General features: G+C 43.3%; 1 protein-coding gene across 3 annotated transcripts in view; it reads left to right on the top strand.

The window, feature by feature from the left end:
• LOC115166860 (leucine-rich repeat serine/threonine-protein kinase 1) overlaps positions 1–21,025 on the top strand; it is a 133,299-nt gene that overhangs the window by 38,100 nt on the left and 74,174 nt on the right. For all 3 annotated transcript variants that reach the window (XM_029720749.1, XM_029720748.1, XM_029720747.1), the window contains exons 4-12: positions 2,662–2,833; positions 3,107–3,286; positions 5,617–5,765; positions 6,128–6,354; positions 10,860–10,987; positions 11,213–11,376; positions 11,887–12,024; positions 16,477–16,589; positions 18,617–18,687. In XM_029720749.1, the coding sequence (XP_029576609.1) occupies positions 2,662–2,833; positions 3,107–3,286; positions 5,617–5,765; positions 6,128–6,354; positions 10,860–10,987; positions 11,213–11,376; positions 11,887–12,024; positions 16,477–16,589; positions 18,617–18,687 (1,342 nt within the window). The remainder of the gene's footprint in view (positions 1–2,661; positions 2,834–3,106; positions 3,287–5,616; positions 5,766–6,127; positions 6,355–10,859; positions 10,988–11,212; positions 11,377–11,886; positions 12,025–16,476; positions 16,590–18,616; positions 18,688–21,025) is intronic.

Here is a 21,025-nt window from a genome sequence, read left to right as displayed (position 1 = left end):
TGATAAGAGACAGACATTCCGTAAATACTAGGAATAGATTGTCCACCAACTATGCGTTATCCAGACAGAAAAGAGAAATAGGCAAAAGAACATTTCGATTTAGAGCAATAAAGAAATGGAATGAATTAACTGAGCAAACCAGAAACCTTTCAATATATAAATTTAAACATTATTTTAAAACAATTTAAATTTAATACACAGAAATGTTGTGGGATTACAGTAGATGAAGAATCCATATTTTTACATTGATTATTTATTGGTTTATTACGTTAGTATATTATGTATGTTTGTAATAGTGTGTTATATGTGAAAATGTGTTCGTATATAAATTGTATTTTAATATTTAAGGACTCTTGGAAGATTAGTCCAAATGGGGACTAAAAGAGAATCAAATCAAATCTCTACAGAATGCGCTCTCTCTTGCCAATTTGTGCGCACATTCATTGTTTCATAAATTCATTGTGTGAATTGTTTGCGTTTGTTAGTTTATCACTTCTTCATTTACATATCACCAGTAGTACATTGACCCGAATTCATATAATGTCTCATCTACAATGTTTGTTACTTTAGTTATGGTCATTTCTGTTAATGCATTCGATATTATTATTCCAGTCTTCCAGTTCTCATTGTTGGAGTGGACACATTGTTTTCAGAGTGCACAACCTGTGCTACACTTATGAGAAACAAGTTTTGGTTTATTTCATTCCATTTACACGTTTTGTCAATTTAGTCATTGTCTTTTGTTTGGAGCGCTCCTGTCAATGTTGAGTAAGGATGCGCACGCATAGAAGTAGGCCTATAGGCAACCTGGCCTGTGCACAAATGTATATAAATGTGCCCATTTGGGGATGTGATAGTATTTCTGATTGGCTTAACGCACCACCACGAATGACCTGTGGAGCTTCTCAAAGTAAAGTTTTCTTCACCTTAAACAGCAAGCAAACAAAGTCTGTTTTTATATTAATTGAGAATTACAATAGTTCCTTAATGTATTTGAAAAATCTTTCCAGCTCTCTCCCTTTCGATAACCACTCAGCGTGAAAGGGAAAAATGTCTTGCTCTGATCCAGTGGAAACGTCATAAAATAGGCCTACATGATTACATTTTATCAGTGCTTAACTTGGACTGAAATAGGTTCCGGTACTCATTTTGTGTGCTGGTACTGTTTGGCTTTATGTAGGCTATTTTTACATAGTTGGCAATGGCAATAGAAGTTACTTTTTAGGTTTATCATTTTCTTTTGGATAGAATTTTGATTAACCACATAACAATGATTTTGAGATATGAAGATATTATAAATTAAATGAAACTGTTTCACGAAAATGTGTTTATGAAAAACATAACTGGCACGCAGATCGGTAGAAATGGTAAGATAAATCGGCATTCCACATAAGAAAGGTTGCCGAGTCCTCCTGCAGCCTATTACCGGCAACTTCAGGAGAGTAACGGCATAATCTGCGAAAGCCAGCAGGAGCGGGAGGAGAATAGTTGGGTCAGGTTAAGGTCTTCTGGTTATCTAGATCTCTGGTGCCCTCTTGAGGCATTTCTTATTTCATCAAACCGTAAGCTTAAAGCATCAGACAAGCTCAATGCATATAGTTGATTTTATTAAAACATGTAGGGTGTGTCTATAAATGGAAAAATACAGGCTTAAAATTTTGACAAATCGATTGGTCAAAAGAACAAACAACTTTCGGTCAACCAATATCTTTTCTTTAGGTGGGGACATTCCTAATTCTATTTCAGCCAAGCACTAACACCTTATCCAGGTGTTGTAGAGGTAGCCTCGTTCCATACTAGATGTGCTGTGGCTAACTCACCTATTGGTCGCCTCGTTCCATACTGGATGTGCTGTGGCTAACTCACCTATTGGTCGCCTCGTTCCATACTGGATGTGCTGTGGCTAACTCACCTATTGGTCGCCTCGTTCCATACTGGATGTGCTGTGGCTAACTCACCTATTGGTCGCCTCGTTCCATACTGGATGTGCTGTGGCTAACTCATCTATTGGTCATACGTCGTTGATTGCCCACCTGATGGTGCCATTACATCAACTTTGATGCTCATGTTTTTACCTGGCTGCAGTCAGTATTGCCAACAAATTTTCAGTGAGAATGGCTATTACTTCCTTGATTTGTCACTAGATGACATTTTGCCATTGCTGCGACGACATCACAGCACCAATTTGCGGCAGAATTGAGTGGGAAAAGTCACTAAATGCTATCAAAACCATAGTAACCCTTGGTGTCAAAACTTCCCAAAAGGTAGCTGGAGGGATCCGAACACTAGCTAAATATAGCGACAAAGTTGCTAAATTGGCAACACTGGCTGCAGTACATGGTAACTTTTGAATGCTCCCAACCAGGGTTGGGGTAAATTCCATTTCAATTCCAATCAATTCAGAAACTACACCAAATTCCAATTCCAAATGTTCCTCATTGAAATACATTGAAGAGAATTGGAATTTCAGTGTACTTCCTGGATTGACTGTGATTGGAATTAAATATCCCCCTGCTCCTAACTGTATAGCATGACAGTGAATGAAGAGTTGGCTACAGATCAGCTAAGGTGGAGCCTATGGTAGAGGTGGAGAGGTGGACTTGAACAAAACTTGACTATCTGCTAATATACTAACTTGTCCTATTCCCGTCCATTCCTCAGCTGCGTCTCCTGTGTGTGGCCACCCAGCATGGTGATGCGGAGAGCGTGAGTTACCTCCTCCATGAGGCCCGTGTGCCCCTGCCCCTGGAGCCGTCGGAGGGAAACCCAGCCATCCTGGCTGCACACTATGGACATGTCAGCCTGGTCAGAGAGCTGCTCGACTCAGTACCAGGTGACAATGCTGTGTGTGTGTGTGTGTGTGTGTGTGTGTGTGTGTGTGTGACATTTTCCACCTGTGTTTGTGTAGTTGTAGTAGTTAATAGATAGTAACAGATTGCAGGTATTGTTTTGAAAGTGTTCGTCTGTGTCTGTCTCTGTCTCTGTCTGTCTGTCTGTCTGTCTGTCTGTCTGTCTGTCTGTCTGTCTGTCTGTCTGTCTGTCTGTCTGTCTGTCTGTCTGGTAATCTTAGTTAGTAGATGATTAACAGATTGCTTGTCTCTCTCAGGTCCGTGTGTCCACAGAGATCTGCTGAACTGGATGTTGGTGTCGGCGTGCCAACAGGGTCACCTGGAGGTGGTTAGAATGTTGGTGCAGGATTACCATGCCGACGCTGAGGACTGTGCCATCCACCAGGAGGAGTTTGCTGTCATCACGGGGCTGCCTCTCTACGCTGCTGCACGCGCAGGTAGACAGCAAGATACACAGTGTACAGTGGGGGGGAAAAGTATTTGATCCCCTGCTGATTTTGTACGTTTGCCCACTGACAAAGAAATGATCAGTCTATAATTTCAATGGTAGGTTTATTTCAACAGTGAGAGACAGAATAACATAAAAAAATCAATTTGTCCATTAAAATTACATAAAATGTATTAGAAATACTGTGTAGACAGTGTTAGTGTTGTAAATGACTATTGTAGCTGGAAACGGCAGATTTTTTATGGAATATCTACATAGGCGTACAGAAGCCCATTATCAGCAACCATCACTCCTGTGTTCCAATGGCACATTGTGCTAGCTAATCCAAGTTTATCATTTTAAAAGTATTTGATCATTAGAAAACCCTTTGCAATTATGTTAGCACAGCTGAAAAGTGTTGTGCTTATTAAAGAAGCAATAAAACTGTCCTTTAGACTAGTTGAGTATCTGGAGCATCAGCATTTGTGGGTTCGATTACAGGCTCAAAATGGCCAGAAACAAAGAACTTTCTTCTGAAACTCGTCAGTCTATTCTTGTTCTGAGAAATGAATGCTATTCCATGCGAGAAATTGCCAAGAAACTGAAGATCTCGTACAACACTGTGTACTACTCCCTTCACGCAAACAGGCTCTAACCAGAATAGAAAGAGTAGTGGGAGGCCCCGGTGCAAAATTGAGAAAGAGGACAAGTACATTAGAGTGTCTAGTTTGAGAAACAGACGCATCACAAGGCCTCAACTGGCAGCTTCATTAAATAGTACCCACAAAACACCAGTCTCAACGTCAACAGTGAAGAGGCGACATTTCTAAGTGATCCCAAACTTTTGAACGATAGTGTGTATATACATACACACACAAATGAACACAGCCCTCAAATACCTCACACATAAGCCACACACACACATGCCTCACACAAAAGTAGAGAACACAGTGAAGTATAGAAGCTTGCACTGTATCTTGCGTTTTTATTTTTTGTAAAAATTTGTTCTCGCATTATTAGATATTACTGCACTGTTGGAGCTAGGAACACCAGCATTATTAGATATTACTGCACTGTTGGAGCTAGGAACACCAGCATTATTAGATATTACTGCACTGTTGGAGCTAGGAACACCAGCATTATTAGATATTACTGCACTGTTGGAGCTAGGAACACCAGCATTATTAGATATTACTGCACTGTTGGAGCTAGGAACACCAGCATTATTAGATATTACTGCACTGTTGGAGCTAGGAACACCAGCATTATTAGATATTACTGCACTGTTGGAGCTAGGAACACCAGCATTATTAGATATTACTGCACTGTTGGAGCTAGGAACACCAGCATTATTAGATATTACTGCACTGTTGGAGCTAGGAACACCAGCATTATTAGATATTACTGCACTGTTGGAGCTAGGAACACCAGCATTGTTAGATATTACTGCACTGTTGGAGCTAGGAACACCAGCATTGTTAGATATTACTGCACTGTTGGAGCTAGGAACACCAGCATTGTTAGATATTACTGCACTGTTGGAGCTAGGAACACCAGCATTATTAGATATTACTGCACTGTTGGAGCTAGGAACACCAGCATTATTAGATATTACTGCACTGTTGGAGCTAGGAACACCAGCATTATTAGATATTACTGCACTGTTGGAGCTAGGAACACCAGCATTATTAGATATTACTGCACTGTTGGAGCTAGGAACACCAGCATTATTAGATATTACTGCACTGTTGGAGCTAGGAACACCAGCATTATTAGATATTACTGCACTGTTGGAGCTAGGAACACCAGCATTATTAGATATTACTGCACTGTTGGAGCTAGGAACACCAGCATTATTAGATATTACTGCACTGTTGGAGCTAGGAACACCAGCATTATTAGATATTACTGCACTGTTGGAGCTAGGAACAACAGCATTTTGCTACACCCGCAATAACATCTGCTAAATATGTGTATGCGACCAATAGAAGTTGATTAGATTTGATGTACGCTTACATATTAATCACTTTGGACCAAATGTTAGAGTTAGACATTCCTACTGTGGTGTGTTGTCAGGCTGAAAACAGCAGACGGGGATTTCCTCCAACTCTACTGTGTCTCCAATCCAACTCACTTCCTTATTCTGGCTTTATGATATAGGATCAGCTTCCCCAACGCTTAACCATTAGAGGGGGAAATGCAAAACTCACTCAAAATCAGTGTCTATGAGCAACTTCAGCTTACTCTGGGCATATTGGTGGAGAAATGAGGAGCGCTTCCTGTTATCTTAGACCAGGGGTCTGTTCAGAACGTCCGGATATCTAACTGTGTTCTCTGTAGGTAATGAGGAGATAGCTAGATTCCTGCTGCAGAATGGCGCTGGGCTGTCCTCATACACCCTGATGGATTATCCAGCCTTCAGCAGACTGCTCGTTGAACAACGACTGGTAGAAGAAGCAGACACACACACAGAACCAGCGGGAGAAAAGGTAACTGAGGGGAGGTGTGTGTGTATTTGTGTCTGTGTGTGTATTTGTGTGTGTGTCTGCGTTTGTTTGTGTATGTCTGCGTTTGCCTGCGTTTGTGTATGTATGTATGTATGTATGTATGTATGTATGTATGTATGTATGTATGTATGTATGTATGTATGTATGTATGTATGTATGTATGTATGTATGTACGTATTTTTCTCTCTGTGAATGTGTTATGTTTTACCCAGTGTGTTGGTCAGGCCAGGTGCTGTGTGTGTGTGTGTGTGTGTGTGTGTGTGTGTGTGTGTGTGTGTGTGTGTGTGTGTGTTGTGCACCATAAAAACGTCAGCCAACATGTTGTTTCCTCTCTCCCCCTCTAGCTACTATGTGGCCGTTGGTCAGGTCTGAAGCTGCCGTGGTTGGAGCTGGACTGGTTCATGGATGTGTCGTCCCGTATCTCCCACCTGGACCTGTCCTGTAACAGCCTCAGCTCCCTGCCCTCCGTGGTTCCCTGGGGGCTCATACAGCTCCGGACCCTAGACCTCTCCAACAACCTGTTCAAAGAGCTGCACACAGCACAGAGCTCACAGGAGATCATCTGCTCCAGGTGATCATTTGCTCCATCTGCTCCATATCTAGATATTTTTCAAACTTGTGGATGATTCATGATATCTTTTAATAACCTCTTACATCTAGGCGTTCCGCTAGAGCGGAACCCCTAGCCAACAGCCAATGGGATCGCATGGCGCGAAATACAAAAACCTCAAAAATCCAATAATTTCAATTTTTCAAACATACGACTATTTTACACCATTTGAAAGATAAACCTCTCCTCAATCCAACCACGTCGTCCGATTTCAAAAAGGCTTTACAGCGAAAGCACAACATTAGATTAAGTTAGGAGAGTACATAGACCAAAATAACCACACAGCCATTTTCCAAGCAAGCATATATGTCAATAAAACCCAAAACACATCTAAATGAAGCACTAACCTTTGATCTTCATCAGATGACACCCCTAGGACATTGTTATACAAGACATGTATGGTTTGTTCAATCAAGTTCATATTTATATCCAAAAACAGCTTTTTACATTGGTGCGTGATGTTCAGAAAATGTATTCCCACCAAAAACTTCCGGTGAATTTACAAAAATACTCATCATAAACGTTGACAAAATACATAACAATTATTTTAAGAATTATAGATACAGAACTCCTTTATGCAATCGCTGTGTCAGATTTTAAAATAGCTTTTCGGCAAAAGCACATTTTTCAATATTCTGAGTACATAGCTCGCCATCACGGTGAGCTATTCAGACCCGCCACGTTCAGGGCAAACTAAACTCAGAATTAGTATTAGAAATATTGTATTACCTTTGCTGATCTTCGTCAGAATGCACTCCCAGGACTGCTACTTCCACAAGAAATGATGTTTTTGTTCGAAATAATCCATATTTATGTCCAAATACCTCCGTTTTGTTTGTGCGTTCAGCTCACTATCCAAAAGGTAACGCGAGAGCGCAATTCAAGACACAAAAAGTCAAAATGTTCCATTACCGTACTTAGAAGCATGTCAAACGCTGTTTAAAATCAATTTTTATGGTATTTTTTACATAAAATTGCGATAATATTCCAACCGGACAATAGTGTATTCATTCAAGGAGGAAAAGAAAAAACAGCATGCTCGCGGTAACGCGCATATCCAATCTCTTTGTCCTCAGGCAGACCACTCAGTAACTGAACTCCTATACTCTGCCCAGAGACAGGAGAAGGCTCAATCCAATTTCTGAAGGCTTTAGACAGCAAATGGAAGCCTTAGAAAGTGCAACGTAACAGGACAGATACTGTAGTTTCGAAAGGGACTTGAAAGAAGAACTACATTTCTCAGATCCTACACTTCCTGGTAGATTTTATCTCAGGTTTTTGCCTGCCATATGAGTTCTGTTATACTCACAGACACCATTCAAACAGTTTTAGAAACTTCAGAGTGTTTCCTATCCAACTCTACTAATAATATGCATATTCTCGTTTCTGGGCAAGAGTAGTAACCAGTTTAAATCGGGTATGTTTTTTCATCCGGCCGTGAAAATACTGCCCCCTATCCATATCAGGTTAAACATATTTTCTCTATATAAGCTTTGTTATAGGATTTAAAGGTCAAATACACTGCAGTCAGCAATAATCTAATACTTCAGGGTTTGTGAAATTAGACCTAGGCTAATTATAAGCCTTACACAACCATACGACTAATCATTTCATTATTTTATCAAAATAGTTTAAACTGCTTTTTTGCAATAATCACTGATCTGGCTTTCAAGTCTGTATGAAAATGACCTTTTCGTTACAGATTTAACCAGAACCATGCATTATGCACATTCAGTAATAATGACTAACTTGTTGTAGCAGGCATTCTAGATAATTAACACCGGTCTCATAAACAAACTCCCAAGCACAAGCCCACGTTCTAGCCAGCTAATATTCATATTTCAAGTTTAGCCAACTTGGATCTATTTGCTAGCTAACAATGGAGAACAGTTGAACTGTAATGAACATACCCTTCTGTCCATCTCCAACTGTTTGAACAGCATGCTAGCCTGTCCACTTTGTTCAGATGTTGAAATCAAGTGTCCTACCTTCTTTCTCAGAATGTGAACGAGTTGCCAATTCCTTAAATAATTGTGTTTTATGCTTATTGCACATTTATAAAACACAAACTAGGCAGCTAGTATACTGCTAGCGGTACGTGGTACCGCAATGCTGCGCGCAACAAACTGAGCATTACATTTCCAGAATCAATGTTTATCGATACTCTCGTTTTACTAGTGTCTGTTCCGCTCTCAATCTGAGTAGTTGAGACATAAACAGGGTATGGTTAGAAAGGTTAACGTCTCCTCCATTACAGTAATATAATGTCTCAATGTGTTTCAGTCTCCAGGTTAACGCCTCCTCCATTACAGTAATATAATGTCTCAATGTGTTTCAGTGTCCAGGTTAACGTCTCCTCCATTACAGTAATATAATGTCTCAATGTGTTTCAGTCTCCAGGTTAACGTCTCCTCCATTACAGTAATATAATGTCTCAATGTGTTTCAGTGTCCAGGTTAACGTCTCCTCCATTACAGTAATATAATGCCTCAATGTGTTTCAGTCTCCAGGTTAACATCTCCTCCATTACAGTAATATAATGTCTCAATGTGTTTCAGTGTCCAGGTTAACGTCTCCTCCATTACAGTAATATAATGTCTCAATGTGTTTCAGTCTCCAGGTTAACGTCTCCTCCATTACAGTAATATAATGTCTCAATGTGTTTCAGTGTCCAGGTTAACGTCTCCTCCATTACAGTAATATAATGTCTCAATGTGTTTCAGTCTCCAGGTTAACGCCTCCTCCATTACAGTAAAATAATGTCTCAATGTGTTTCAGTCTCCAGGTTAACGTCTCCTCCATTACAGTAAAATAATGTCTCAATGTGTTTCAGTCTCCAGGTTAACGTCTCCTCCATTACAGTAATATAATGTCTCAATGTGTTTCAGTGTCCAGGTTAACGTCTCCTCCATTACAGTAAAATAATGTCTCAATGTGTTTCAGTCTCCAGGTTAACGTCTCCTCCATTACAGTAATATAATGTCTCAATGTGTTTCAGTCTCCAGGTTAACGTCTCCTCCATTACAGTAATATAATGTCTCAATGTGTTTCAGTCTCCAGGTTAACGTCTCCTCCATTACAGTAATATAATGTCTCAATGTGTTTCAGTCTCCAGGTTAACGTCTCCTCCATTACAGTAAAATAATGTCTCAATGTGTTTCAGTGTCCAGGTTAACGTCTCCTCCATTACAGTAAAATAATGTCTCAATGTGTTTCAGTGTCCAGGTTAACGTCTCCTCCATTACAGTAAAATAATGTCTCAATGTGTTTCAGTCTCCAGGTTAACGTCTCCTCCATTACAGTAATATAATGTCTCAATGTGTTTCAGTGTCCATACAACCCATTCTGTTGGACCAAACCTCAAACACAAATAGCGAGTTGAAACCGCTTGTCAGAGAAGAAGTGATATTTAGTCTTTGTTGTTGTGAGTGGCAGGGGGAGGGGCTTGGCCTGTGTGTGTAAACAGAGGGGAAGCGAGAGGTTTCATATATTAGCCAGCCCTAGCGCGCACACACACACACACACACACACACACACACACACACACACACACACACACACACACACACACACACACACACACACACACAACCCCCTTGTGGGAACACACAATTCAGTCCCATTGAAAATACTATTTTCCTTAACCTGAAAACCTAAACTTAACCCTTAACCTAGCTGCTAACCCTAAACCTAAACTTAACCTTAAACACCCTAGAAATAGCATTTGACTAACAAAATGTCCCCAGTTGGTTAACGTTTTGTTTGTTTACTATTCTTGTGGGGACTTCTAGTTAAACAGATCCACTGCAGTGTGTACAGTGTACACACACATTTACACTAACTATACCAAACATTAGGAACACCTTCCTAATATGGAGTTGCACCCTCCCTTTTGCCCTCAGAACAGCTTCAATTCGTTGGGGGATGGACTCTACAAGGTGTCGAAAACATTTCACAGGGATGCTGGCCCATGTCGTCTCCAATGCTTTCCACAGTTGTGTCACGTTGGATGTCCTTTGGGTGGTGGACCATTCTTGATACGCATGGGAAACTGTTGAGCATGAAATACCCAGAAGCATTGCAGTTCTTGACACAAACCAGTGTGCCTGGCACCTACTACCATACCCTGTTCAAAGGCACTTACATGTTATGTCTTGCCCAGTCACACTCTGAATGGCACACATACACAATCCATCTCTCAATTGTCTCAAGGCTTAAAAATCCTTCTTTAATCTGTCTCCTCCCATTCATCTACACTTATTTGAAATGGATCAATAAGGGACCATATCTTTCACCTGGTTTCACCTGGTCAGTCTATGTCATGGAAAGAGTTCTTAATGTTTTGTCCACTCTGTGTTTGTAATATCTGTAGTCTGCTGCTCTGCAGATCTCTGTTGTATTGTTAGCCTCACCATCTCACTTAATCCTGACGTGTGTGTTCGTTCTCTGCTCCTGTCCTACTGTAGACTTCGCCAGGTGAATCTGTCTCAGAATGAGTTGACCAGCCTGCCGTCCGGACTGCTCCATCTCACAAGAGTCCAGAGGCTCTCTGCTGCTAAGAACAAGCTCACCTCCCTGTTTGACATTCCTAATGGTATGATCCACCGCATGTCAGAGTGCTCTTTGCTCTTTGCCACAAATGTATATCAGTATGTTCTTAGAAGGGCTCTTAGGATTTTATTCTGATCTCAAATAGTTTTTCTCTGCTTTCTATTTTGTCTTTATTTGTTCATGTGAAGTACATTGTATTGCTACCTTGTTTCTACAAATGAAGATTGATGAATGAATTGATTGATTGCCCTCTTCTGCTCCTCCTCAGGTACTAACTGGATAGGTCTGCGTAAGCTGGAGGAGCTGGATGTGTCTGACAACTGTCTGACCAGTCTTCCCTCTGCCGTTCTTCACTCTTTCAAATCCCTCACTACCCTGAAAGTCTGCCGGAACAGACTCACCAGCTTCCCTGACCCCTGGGCCTGCCCTCTGGTAGGCAGACACTACACTAGACACTACGGTCTTGTTCCATTTGGAACCCTAGCACCTTCCTTTAGATCCTACCCTGTTTAGTGTTCTTCTCAAATATATCTGTTAATTGTATCTCTATGGTTCCCCTGGTAGGAAGAAACTAGGGCCTGGTTCCTTTTGGATCCCTAGCACCTTCCTGTATCTCCTATCCCCTTCTAAATGTTCAGTTCTGAAAGGACTGGATTGGTGAAAGGAATATGGTGGAAGCTCCAATGGAGAGCTGGGTAGAACCATCACACTAGTTGCTTACACCTATCCAGTCCGTATAGATTTGTGACCATTGTCGGTGTAGAGGCAAGAAGGTACTAGGTATTGAAATGGAAAGTGGTCATGTCTTTTAAATCATACAGACTCCTCTCAGCGAAGCTTCACTACCTCCTTTGCCCTCTTGTATTCAGAGAACTTGAGTGATGGTTTTGAAACATCTTCTGGATGATGTGAGTCATTGATTGGTGTTTCCCCCCTCTGTAGAAGCACTGTCGAGCCTCATCCAACGCCATCGAGAGTCTTCCCAATACCATCTCCATCTTCTGGAGAACTCAGCTGCAGGAGGTGGATTTCTCGGACAACGTCATCAAGGAGCTGCCCTCCTATATATTCGAGCTGGAGGTAAGGATGGGTAGCACTAGCATTGTGTGGCCTAGGCTTCAGCTCAGTGGACTAACAGGGTTTTGAGTTGCACTCAAACCCCAACAATGCTGAGCTAAAGCCTAGGCCAAAGCAGCTTAACAACACTGGGAGCAGTGTTTCCTACATGGTGGTTCATGGCTGATTCCGTTTGGGCCTGGCTAGAAGCATTGGATTTGTTGACTTGATGGGTCTAACCTAAATAAACCTCCCTAAACCTCCATAAGCTTTACTGTATTTGGGCGACAAGACCAAATTCACATAGAAATGTGCTTTATAGATCTCACTCATTTAAAGCAAGTCTACGACGCAGTAGATCAGTTCTATGTATGCTCTTGCTATGCTTCCCATTTTTAAGTTTAGTTTTTGTGTCTTATACTTTTGGTTTTGTACATCAGCTTCAAATACCTTAAAATACAATATTTTGGGTTATTGAAAATATATTTCACAGCAGTTTAGATGGTACAATGATTTTCTGTATTTGATTTTTTTGTCACATAAACTGAAATTAGGCAAACTATTAGAATTTTAGCAATGAGGAAATGGCAGAGGGATTTCTGCATATTGAACTTTTTTAAGTAACCACTCAGAAGATTATTTCTGTATTAAACCTGTAGTTTACCCAATGACCTCAAGGTGGCACTGCTGTACTTCTCTGCAGTCAGTGAACCCCAACTGAAACAATGATTCAAATCAAAATCAAATCAAATTTTATTAGTCACATGCGCCGAATACAACAGGTCTAGACCTTACAGTGAAATGCTTACTTACGAGACCCTAACCAACAATGCAGTTAAAAAAAATAGGAAAAAGAAATAAAAGTAAAAAGTAATTAAAGAGCAGCAGTAAAAACAATAGCGAGACTATATACGGGGGGGTATGGTACAGAGTCAATGTGCGGGGGCACCGGTTAGTTGAGGTAATATGTACATGTAGGTAGAGTTATTAAAGTGACTATGCATAGTTTATAACAATATCAGTGGTGTAAAAGGGGGGGCAATGCAAATAGTCTGGGTGACCGTTTGATTAGATGTTCAGGAGTCTTATGGCTTGGGGGTAGAAGCTGTTTAGAAGCCTCTTGGACCTAGACTTGGCACTCTGGTACCGCTTGCTGTGTGATAGCAGAGAGAACAGTCTATGACTAGGGTGGCTGGAGTCTTTGACTATTTTTAGGGCCTCCCTCTGACACCGCCTGGTATAGGCCCTGGATGGCAGGAAGCTTAGCCCCAGTGATGTACTGGGCCGTACGCACTACCCTCTGTAGTGCCTTGCGGTTGGAGGCCGAGAAGTTGCCATACCAGGCAGTGATGCAACCAGTCAGGATGCTCTTGATGGTGCAGCTGTGGAACCTTTTGAGGATCTCATGACCCATGCCAAATTTGTTTGTCTCTTTAGGGGGAACAGGTTTTGTTGTGCCCTTTTCACAACTGTCTTGGTGTGCTTGGGCCATGTTAGTTTGTTGGTGATGTGGACACCAAGGAACTTGACGCTCTCAACCTGCTCCACTACTGCTCTGTCGATGAGAATGGGGGCGTGATCGATCCTCTTTTTTTGTAGTTCACAATCATCTCCTTTGTATTGATCACGTTGAGGGAGAGGTTGTTGTCCTGGCACCACACGGCCAGGTCTCTGACCTCCTCCCTATAGGTTGTCTCATCGTTGTTGTCGGTGATCAGGCCTACCACTGCAGTCATGAGTGAACAGGGAGTACAGGAGGGAACTGAGCACGCACCCCTGAGGGGCCCGTGTTGAGGATCAGCGTGGCGGATGTGTTGGTACCTACCCTTACCAACTGGGGGCGGCCCGTCAGGAAGTCAAGGATCCAGTTGCAGAGGGAGGTATTTAGTCTCAGGGTTCTTAGCTTATTGATGAGCTTTGAGGGCACTGTGGTGTTGAACGCTGAGCTGTAGTCAATGAATAGCATTCTCACATAGGTGTTCCTTTTGTCCAGGTGGGAAAGGGTAGTGTGAAGTGCAATAGAGATTGTATCATCTGTGGATCTGTTGGGGCGGTATGCGAGTTGGAGTGGGTCTAGGGTTTCTGGGATAATGGAGTTGATGTTTATTTTTTTTTACTTGACCTTTATTTAACCAGGTAGGCCAGTTGAGAACAAGTTCTCATTTACAACTGCAACCTGGCCAAGATAAAGCAAAGCAGTGCGACAAAAACAACAACACAGAGTTACACATGGGATAAACAAATGTACAGTTAATAACACAATAGAATCTGAGCCATGACCAGCCTTTCAAAGCACTTCATGGCTACAGACGTGAGCCCTACGGGTCGGTAGTCATTTAGGCAGGTTACCTTAGTGTTCTTGGGCACAGGGACTATGGTGGTCTGCTTAAAACATGTTGGTATTACAGACTCGGACAGGGAGAGGTTGAAAATGTCTGTGAAGACACTTGCCAGTTGGTCAGTGCATGCTCGCAGTACATGTCCTTGTAATCCTGCGGCCTTGTGAATGTTGACCTGTTTAAAGGTCTTACTCAAATCTGCTGCAGAGAATGTGATCACACAGTCTTCCATAACAGCTGGTGCTCTCATGCATGTTTCAGTGTTATTTGCCTTGAAGCGAGCATAGAAGTAGTGTAGCTCGTCTGGTAGGCTTCTGTCACTGGGCTGCTCTCGGCTGTGCTTCCTTTTTTAGTCTGTAATGGTTTGCAAGTCCTGCCACACCTCATGAGCGTCAGAGCCGGTGTAGTACGATTCGATCTTAGTCCTGTATTGAAGCTTTGCCTGTTTGATGGTTTGTCGGGGGGCATAGTGGTATTTCTTATGAGCTTAGAGTCCCTCACCTTGAAAGCGGCAGCTCTAGCCTTTAGCTCAGTGCGAATGTTGCCTGTAATCCATGGCTTCTGGTTGGGGTATGTACGTATGGTCACTGTGGGGACGACGTCATCGATGCACTTATTGATAACGCCAATAACTGATGTGGTGTACTCATCTGACCACTTTTTTATTGATCGAGTCACTGGTGCTTCCTGCTTTAATTTTTGCTTGTAAGCAGGAATCAGGAGGATAGAATTATGGTCAGATTTACCAAATGGAGGGTGTGGGAGAGCTTTGTATGCACCTCTGTGTGTGGGCTAAACGTGGTCCAGAGTTTTTTCCCCCTCTGGTTGCATATTTAACATTTAACAGAATTTTGGTAAAATGGATTTAAGTTTCCCTGCATTAAAGTCCCCGGCTACTAGGAGCGCCACCTCTGGATGAGCGTTTTCCTGTTTGCTTATGGCGGAATGCAGCTCATTCAGTGCAGTCTAAGTGCCAGCATCAGTCTGTGGTGGTATGTAGACAGCTACGAAAAATACAGATGAAACCTCTCTAGATAGATAGTGTGATCTACAGCTTATCATGAGATACTCTACCTCAGGCGAGCAAAACCTTGAGACTTTTTTAGATATCGTACACCAGCTATTTACAAAAATACATCGTCCGCTGCCCCTTGTCTTACCAGACGCCGCTGCTCTATCCTGCCGATACAGCGTATAACCAGCCAGCTGTATTTTGATAATGTCGTCATTCAGCCACGACTCCGTGAAACATAAGATATTACAGTTTTGAATGTCCCGTTGGTAGTTTAATCTTCCACATAGGTCATCCATTTATTTTCCAAAGATTGCTAGCAGAATGGAAGGAAGTGGGGGTTTAGTCGATCGCCTACAAATTCTCAGAAGGCAGCCCGCCCTCCGGCCCCTTTTTCTCTGCCTTCTCTTCACGCAAATGACGGGGATCTGGGCCTGTTCCCGGGAAAGCAGTATGTCATTCACGTCGGGCTCGACTTGTTAAAGGAAAAAAAAGATTCTGCCAGTGTGTGGTGAGTAATCGCAGTTCTGATGTCTAGAAGTTATTTTCGGTCATAAAAGATGGTAGCAGCAACATTATGTACAAAATAAGTAAAAAAATAAGTTGCAAAGAAACTAACAAAAAAAAAAACAATTGGTTAAGAATACGTAAAACGTCAAACTTGTTCTCAGCATTAGTAGGATGAATCACGGTACGCTTGATTAGGTTTTAAAGATATTAGTGTAACAGTAATAATGAATGGAAACGGATGTTAAGTTTAATTTAGGTTCCTCAATTCCGAGGAGAACGATGGAATGTTTAATTTACCTCAGGAATGCTATGGGCTTTATGAAGCAATTTTCCGAATGTTTGTAAAGGAATGAGTAGTGCAAGATTGTTGATTATAATGGCATTTGTGGTGTTTCACTGGAATAGAATAGAGGAAGAGAAACAGAAGAGTAAGAGAGTGAAAAGAAAGAGTGACGTCAACGGTAGACAGGGAAGCAGGGACACTAGATGTGAATTAAGTTGTCATGAACACAGGCCATGCTTTGGTGATACTGTCTCTTTCTCCCTCTTTCCCTCCCTCACCCTTTCTCTCCCTATCTTTCTCTCTCTCCCTCTCCCGTTCATTCTCTTCATCAGGCCCTGGTCTCTCTCAGACTGTGTAGGAATCAGATCTCCACTCTCCCGGCATCCAACAAGTGGAAATGCTCTCTGCTCAGAACCCTTGACCTCTCCAGGAACCAGCTGGGCAAGTAGGTGAAAGGTCATACATCTTACCACTCACACTTAGGCCACGTCCAGAAACAACTACTAGCCCCTATAAACTTGTGTAGATCTGAAGGTGCTAGATACTGAGTCCAAGGAGTGGACACTAGCCCTGTTCTCTCTATATACCTCTCTCTGGAATAAGCACTATGTTAGAAGCTCCACCTTTCCCTTTGACATGCTAAGTCAGAGTTTCACCTTATTGCTTAAACCTTTCCAGTTCTTTCAGATCTACAAGTGTCTAGGGGCTAGGAGTTGTTTCTGGACAGGGTCTAAGGGCCAGGAGTTGTTTCTGGACAGGGTCTAAGGGCTAGGAGTTGTTTCTGGACAGGGTCTAGGGGCTAGTAGTTGTTTCTGGACAGGGTCTAAGGGTCTAGGGGCTAGGAGTTGTTTCTGGACAGGGTCTAAGGGTCTAGGGGCTAGGAGTTGTTTCTGGACAGGGTCTAAGTGTCTAGGGGCTAGGAGTTGTTTCTGGACGGTGTCTATGTGTCTAGGGGCTAGGAGTTGTTTCTGGATGGTGTCTAAGTGTCTAGGGACTTGTAGTTGTTTCTGGACAGGGTCTAAGGGTCTAGGGGCTAGGAGTTGTTTCTGGACAGGGTCTAAGTGTCTAGGGGCTAGGAGTTGTTTCTGGACGGTGTCTATGTGTCTAGGGGCTAGGAGTTGTTTCTGGATGGTGTCTAAGTGTCTAGGGACTTGTAGTTGTTTCTGGACAGGGTCTAAGGGTCTAGGGGCTAGGAGTTGTTTCTGGACAGGGTCTAAGGGTCAGGAGTTGTTTCTGGACGGGGTTTAAGTGTCTAGGGGTTAGGAGTTGTTTCTGGACGGTGTCTAAGTGTCTAGGGACTTGTAGTTGTTTCTGGACAGGGTCTAAGGGTCTAGGGTCTAGGAGTTGTTTCTGGACATGGCCTTAACCTCTTACTCTTAATATTTTCCACTCACTTCAAGGCTGGTTCCATTTTTAACCCTAGATTCCTCCTTACCCTAGTCCATAACGTTTTGGTGTTAGCAACTTTGGGTACTATGGATTAATGAAAGTAATATGGTAGAGGTAGGCCTTGGGGGAAGGGGTAGGCCTTGGGGGAAGGGGTTGGCCTTGGGGGAAGGGGTTGGCCTTGGGGGAAGGGGTTGGCCTTGGGGGAAGGGGTAGGCCTTGGGGGAAGGGGTTGGCCTTGGGGGAAGGGGGTTGGCCTTGGGGGAAGGGGTAGGCCTTGGGGGAAGGGGTAGGCCTTGGGGGAAGGGGTTGGCCTTGGGGGAAGGGGTAGGCCTTGGGGGAAGGGGTAGGCCTTGGGGGAAGGGGTAGGCCTTGGGGGAAGGGGTAGGCCTTGGGGGAAGGGGTTGGCCTTGGGGGAAGGGGTAGGCCTTGGGGGAAGGGGTAGGACTTGGGGGAAGGGGTAGGCCTTGGGGGAAGGGGTTGGCCTTGGGGGAAGGGGTTGGCCTTGGGGAAGAGGTAGACCTTGGGGGAAGGGGTTGGCCTTGGGGGAAGGGGTTGGCCTTGGGGGAAGGGGTAGACCTTGGGGAAGGGGTAGGACTTGGGGGAAGGGGTAGGCCTTGGGGGAAGGGGTAGGACTTGGGGGAAGGGGTAGACCTTGGGGGAAGGGGTAGGACTTGGGGGAAGGGGTAGACCTTGGGGGAAGGGGTAGACCTTGGGGGAAGGGGTAGGACTTGGGGGAAGGGGTAGGACTTGGGGGAAGGGGTTGGACTTGGGGGAAGGGGTAGACCTTGGGGAAGGGGTAGGACTTGGGGGAAGGGGTAGGACTTGGGGGAAGGGGTTGGCCTTGGGGGAAGGGGCAAACCACCATAATGGAACCTGGGGCTGTATGCATCAAGCGTCTCAGAGTAGAACTCACGATCTAGGATCAGGTCCGCCCTATCTTTATTCAGGCCCCTAATCTTATTCATTATAATCTCAAAGGAAAAACTGATCCTAGATAAGCACTTTTCAGCTGACATGGTAAACAATAAAAAATACAACCAAGAATGCATGAATGTGATGGAAGTTGGAACTGTTTTGTTTCAGGACTGAGGAGGGACCCAAAACCAGGAAGCTGGCCTTCCTGACCACATGGCACAGGAGAGACCCGGACCCAGGTACTGGTTCTGGACTCATGTGGACTGGCGCTGTTGACTGTAGTGTTACTTTAGTGGTCTAACATGGACTGGACTTTAAACTTGACATGACTGGACTGAATCATTGTGGTCTGTAGTGAACTGGACTTAAACTGGACTAGACCAATCTGTCGTGGTTTGTAATGAACTGTAGTGAACTGGACTGAACCGATCTAAAGTGGTCTGTAACAGGACTGGAGTGCACTGGGACTGTGGCAGTCTGCACTGGGACTGTGGCAGTCTGCACTGGGACTGTGGCAGTCTGCACTGGGACTGTGGCAGTCTGTACTGGAACTGTGGTAGAATAATTACTTTGTTGATTGTCTGGTCAGATTCTCTATCTGCCGGTTGTGGCATGGACAGAGTTTAATAAACAGCTTATATGAGCAGTGATGCTGGTCACATTTGGGTCCAAAGCCCTTGCTCATGTGGTTTGGAAACCCCTCTATTTTACCCTGTCATAGGAGAAGAATGCCTCTCATCACGGTCATCTGGACCACACAGTCTGAACCCAGTCATGCTCTCTCTCTCTTCTCTCTCTCCCTCCATATCTCTCTTTTCTCTCTCTCCCTCCATATCTCTCTCTCTTTTCTCTCTCTCCCTCCATATCTCTCTTTTCTCTCTCTCCCTCTATATCTCTCTTTTCTCTCTCTCCCTCCATATCTCTCTCTTTTCTCTCTCTCTCCCTCCATATCTCTCTTTCTTCTCTCTCCCTCCCATATCTCTCTCTTCTTTTCTCTCTCTCCCTCCATATCTCTCTTTCTCTCCTTCCCTCTATATCTCTCTTTCTCTCTCTCCCCTCCATTATCTCTCTTTTTCTTTCCTTTCCTCCATATCTCTCTCTTTTCTTCTTCCCTCCCTCCATATCTCTCTCTTTTCTCTCTCTCCCTCTATCTCTCTCTTTTCTCTCTCTCCCTCCCTCACCCTTTCTCTCTCTCCCTCCCTAATCTCATTTTCTTTTCTCTTTCCTCCTCCCTCCAACTCTCTTCTCTTTTCTCTCTCTCCCTCTATCTCTCTTTTCTCTCTCTCACCCTCCATATCTCCTCTCTTTTCTCCTCTCTCGCCTCCCCTATTCTCTCCTTTTCTCTCTCTCCCTCCCATATCTCTTCCTTTTCTCTCTCTCTCTCCATATCTCTCTCTTTTCTCTCTCTCCCTCTATATCTCTCTTTTCTCTCTCTCCCTCCATATCTCTCTCTTTCTCTCTCCTCTATATCTCTCTTTTCTCTCTTCCCTCATATCTCTATCTTTTCTCTCTCTCCCTCCATATCTCTCTCTTTCTCTCTCTCCCTCCATAATCTCTCTTTCTCTCTCTCCCTCCATATTCTCTCTTTTCTCTCTCCCTCCATATCTCTCTTTTCTTCTCTCTCCATATCTCTTTTCTCTCTCTATCTCCCTCATATCTCTTTCTTCTCTATCTCCCTCCATATCTCTCTTTTCTCTCTCTATCTCCTCCATATCTCTTTCTCTCTCTATCTCCCTCCATATCTCGCTCTTTTCTTTCTCTGCCTCCGTATCTCGCTCTTTTCTCTCTCTTCCTCCATATCTCTCTCTTTTCTCTCTCCCTCCATATCTCTCTTTTCTCTCTCCCTCCATATCTCTCTCTTTTCTCTCTCTTCCTCCATATCTCTCTCTCTTTTCTCTCTCTTCCTCCATATCTCTCTTTTCTCTCTCCCTCCATATCTCTCTTTTCTCTCTCCCTCCATATCTCTCTCTCTTTCTCTCTCTCCCTCCATATCTCTCTCTTTTCTCTCTCTTCCTCCATATCTCTCTCTTTTCTCTCTCCCTCCATATCTCTCTCTCTTTTCTCTCTCTTCCTCCATATCTCTCTCTTTTCTCTCTCTTCCTCCATATCTCTCTCTCTTTTCTCTCTCCCTCCATATCTCTCTCTCTTTTCTCTCTCTCTCCATATCTCTCTCTCTTTTCTCTCTCTTCCTCCATATCTCTCTCTCTTTTCTCTCTCTTCTCATATCTCTCTCTCTTTTCTCTCTCTTCCTCCATATCTCTCTCTCTTTTCTCTCTCTTCCTCCATATCTCTCTCTCTTTTCTCTCTCTTCCTCCATATCTCTCTCTCTTTTCTCTCTCTTCCTCCATATCTCTCTCTCTTTTCTCTCTCTTCCTCCATATCTCTCTCTCTTTTCTCTCTCTTCCTCCATATCTCTCTCTCTTTTCTCTCTCTTCCTCCATATCTCTCTCTCTTTTCTCTCTCTCTCTCTCTCTTCTCCCTATCTCTCTCTTTTCTCTCTCTTCCTCCATATCTCTCTCTCTTTTCTCTCTCTTCCTCCATATCTCTCTCTCTTTTCTCTCTCTTCCTCCATATCTC

Source organism: Salmo trutta, chromosome 29, assembly GCF_901001165.1.
Source record: "Salmo trutta chromosome 29, fSalTru1.1, whole genome shotgun sequence".
NCBI classification, from domain to species: Eukaryota; Metazoa; Chordata; class Actinopteri; order Salmoniformes; family Salmonidae; genus Salmo; species Salmo trutta.
The sequence above is the reverse complement of the archived record's forward strand: the minus strand, read 5'-3'. Positions and strand labels throughout refer to the sequence as shown.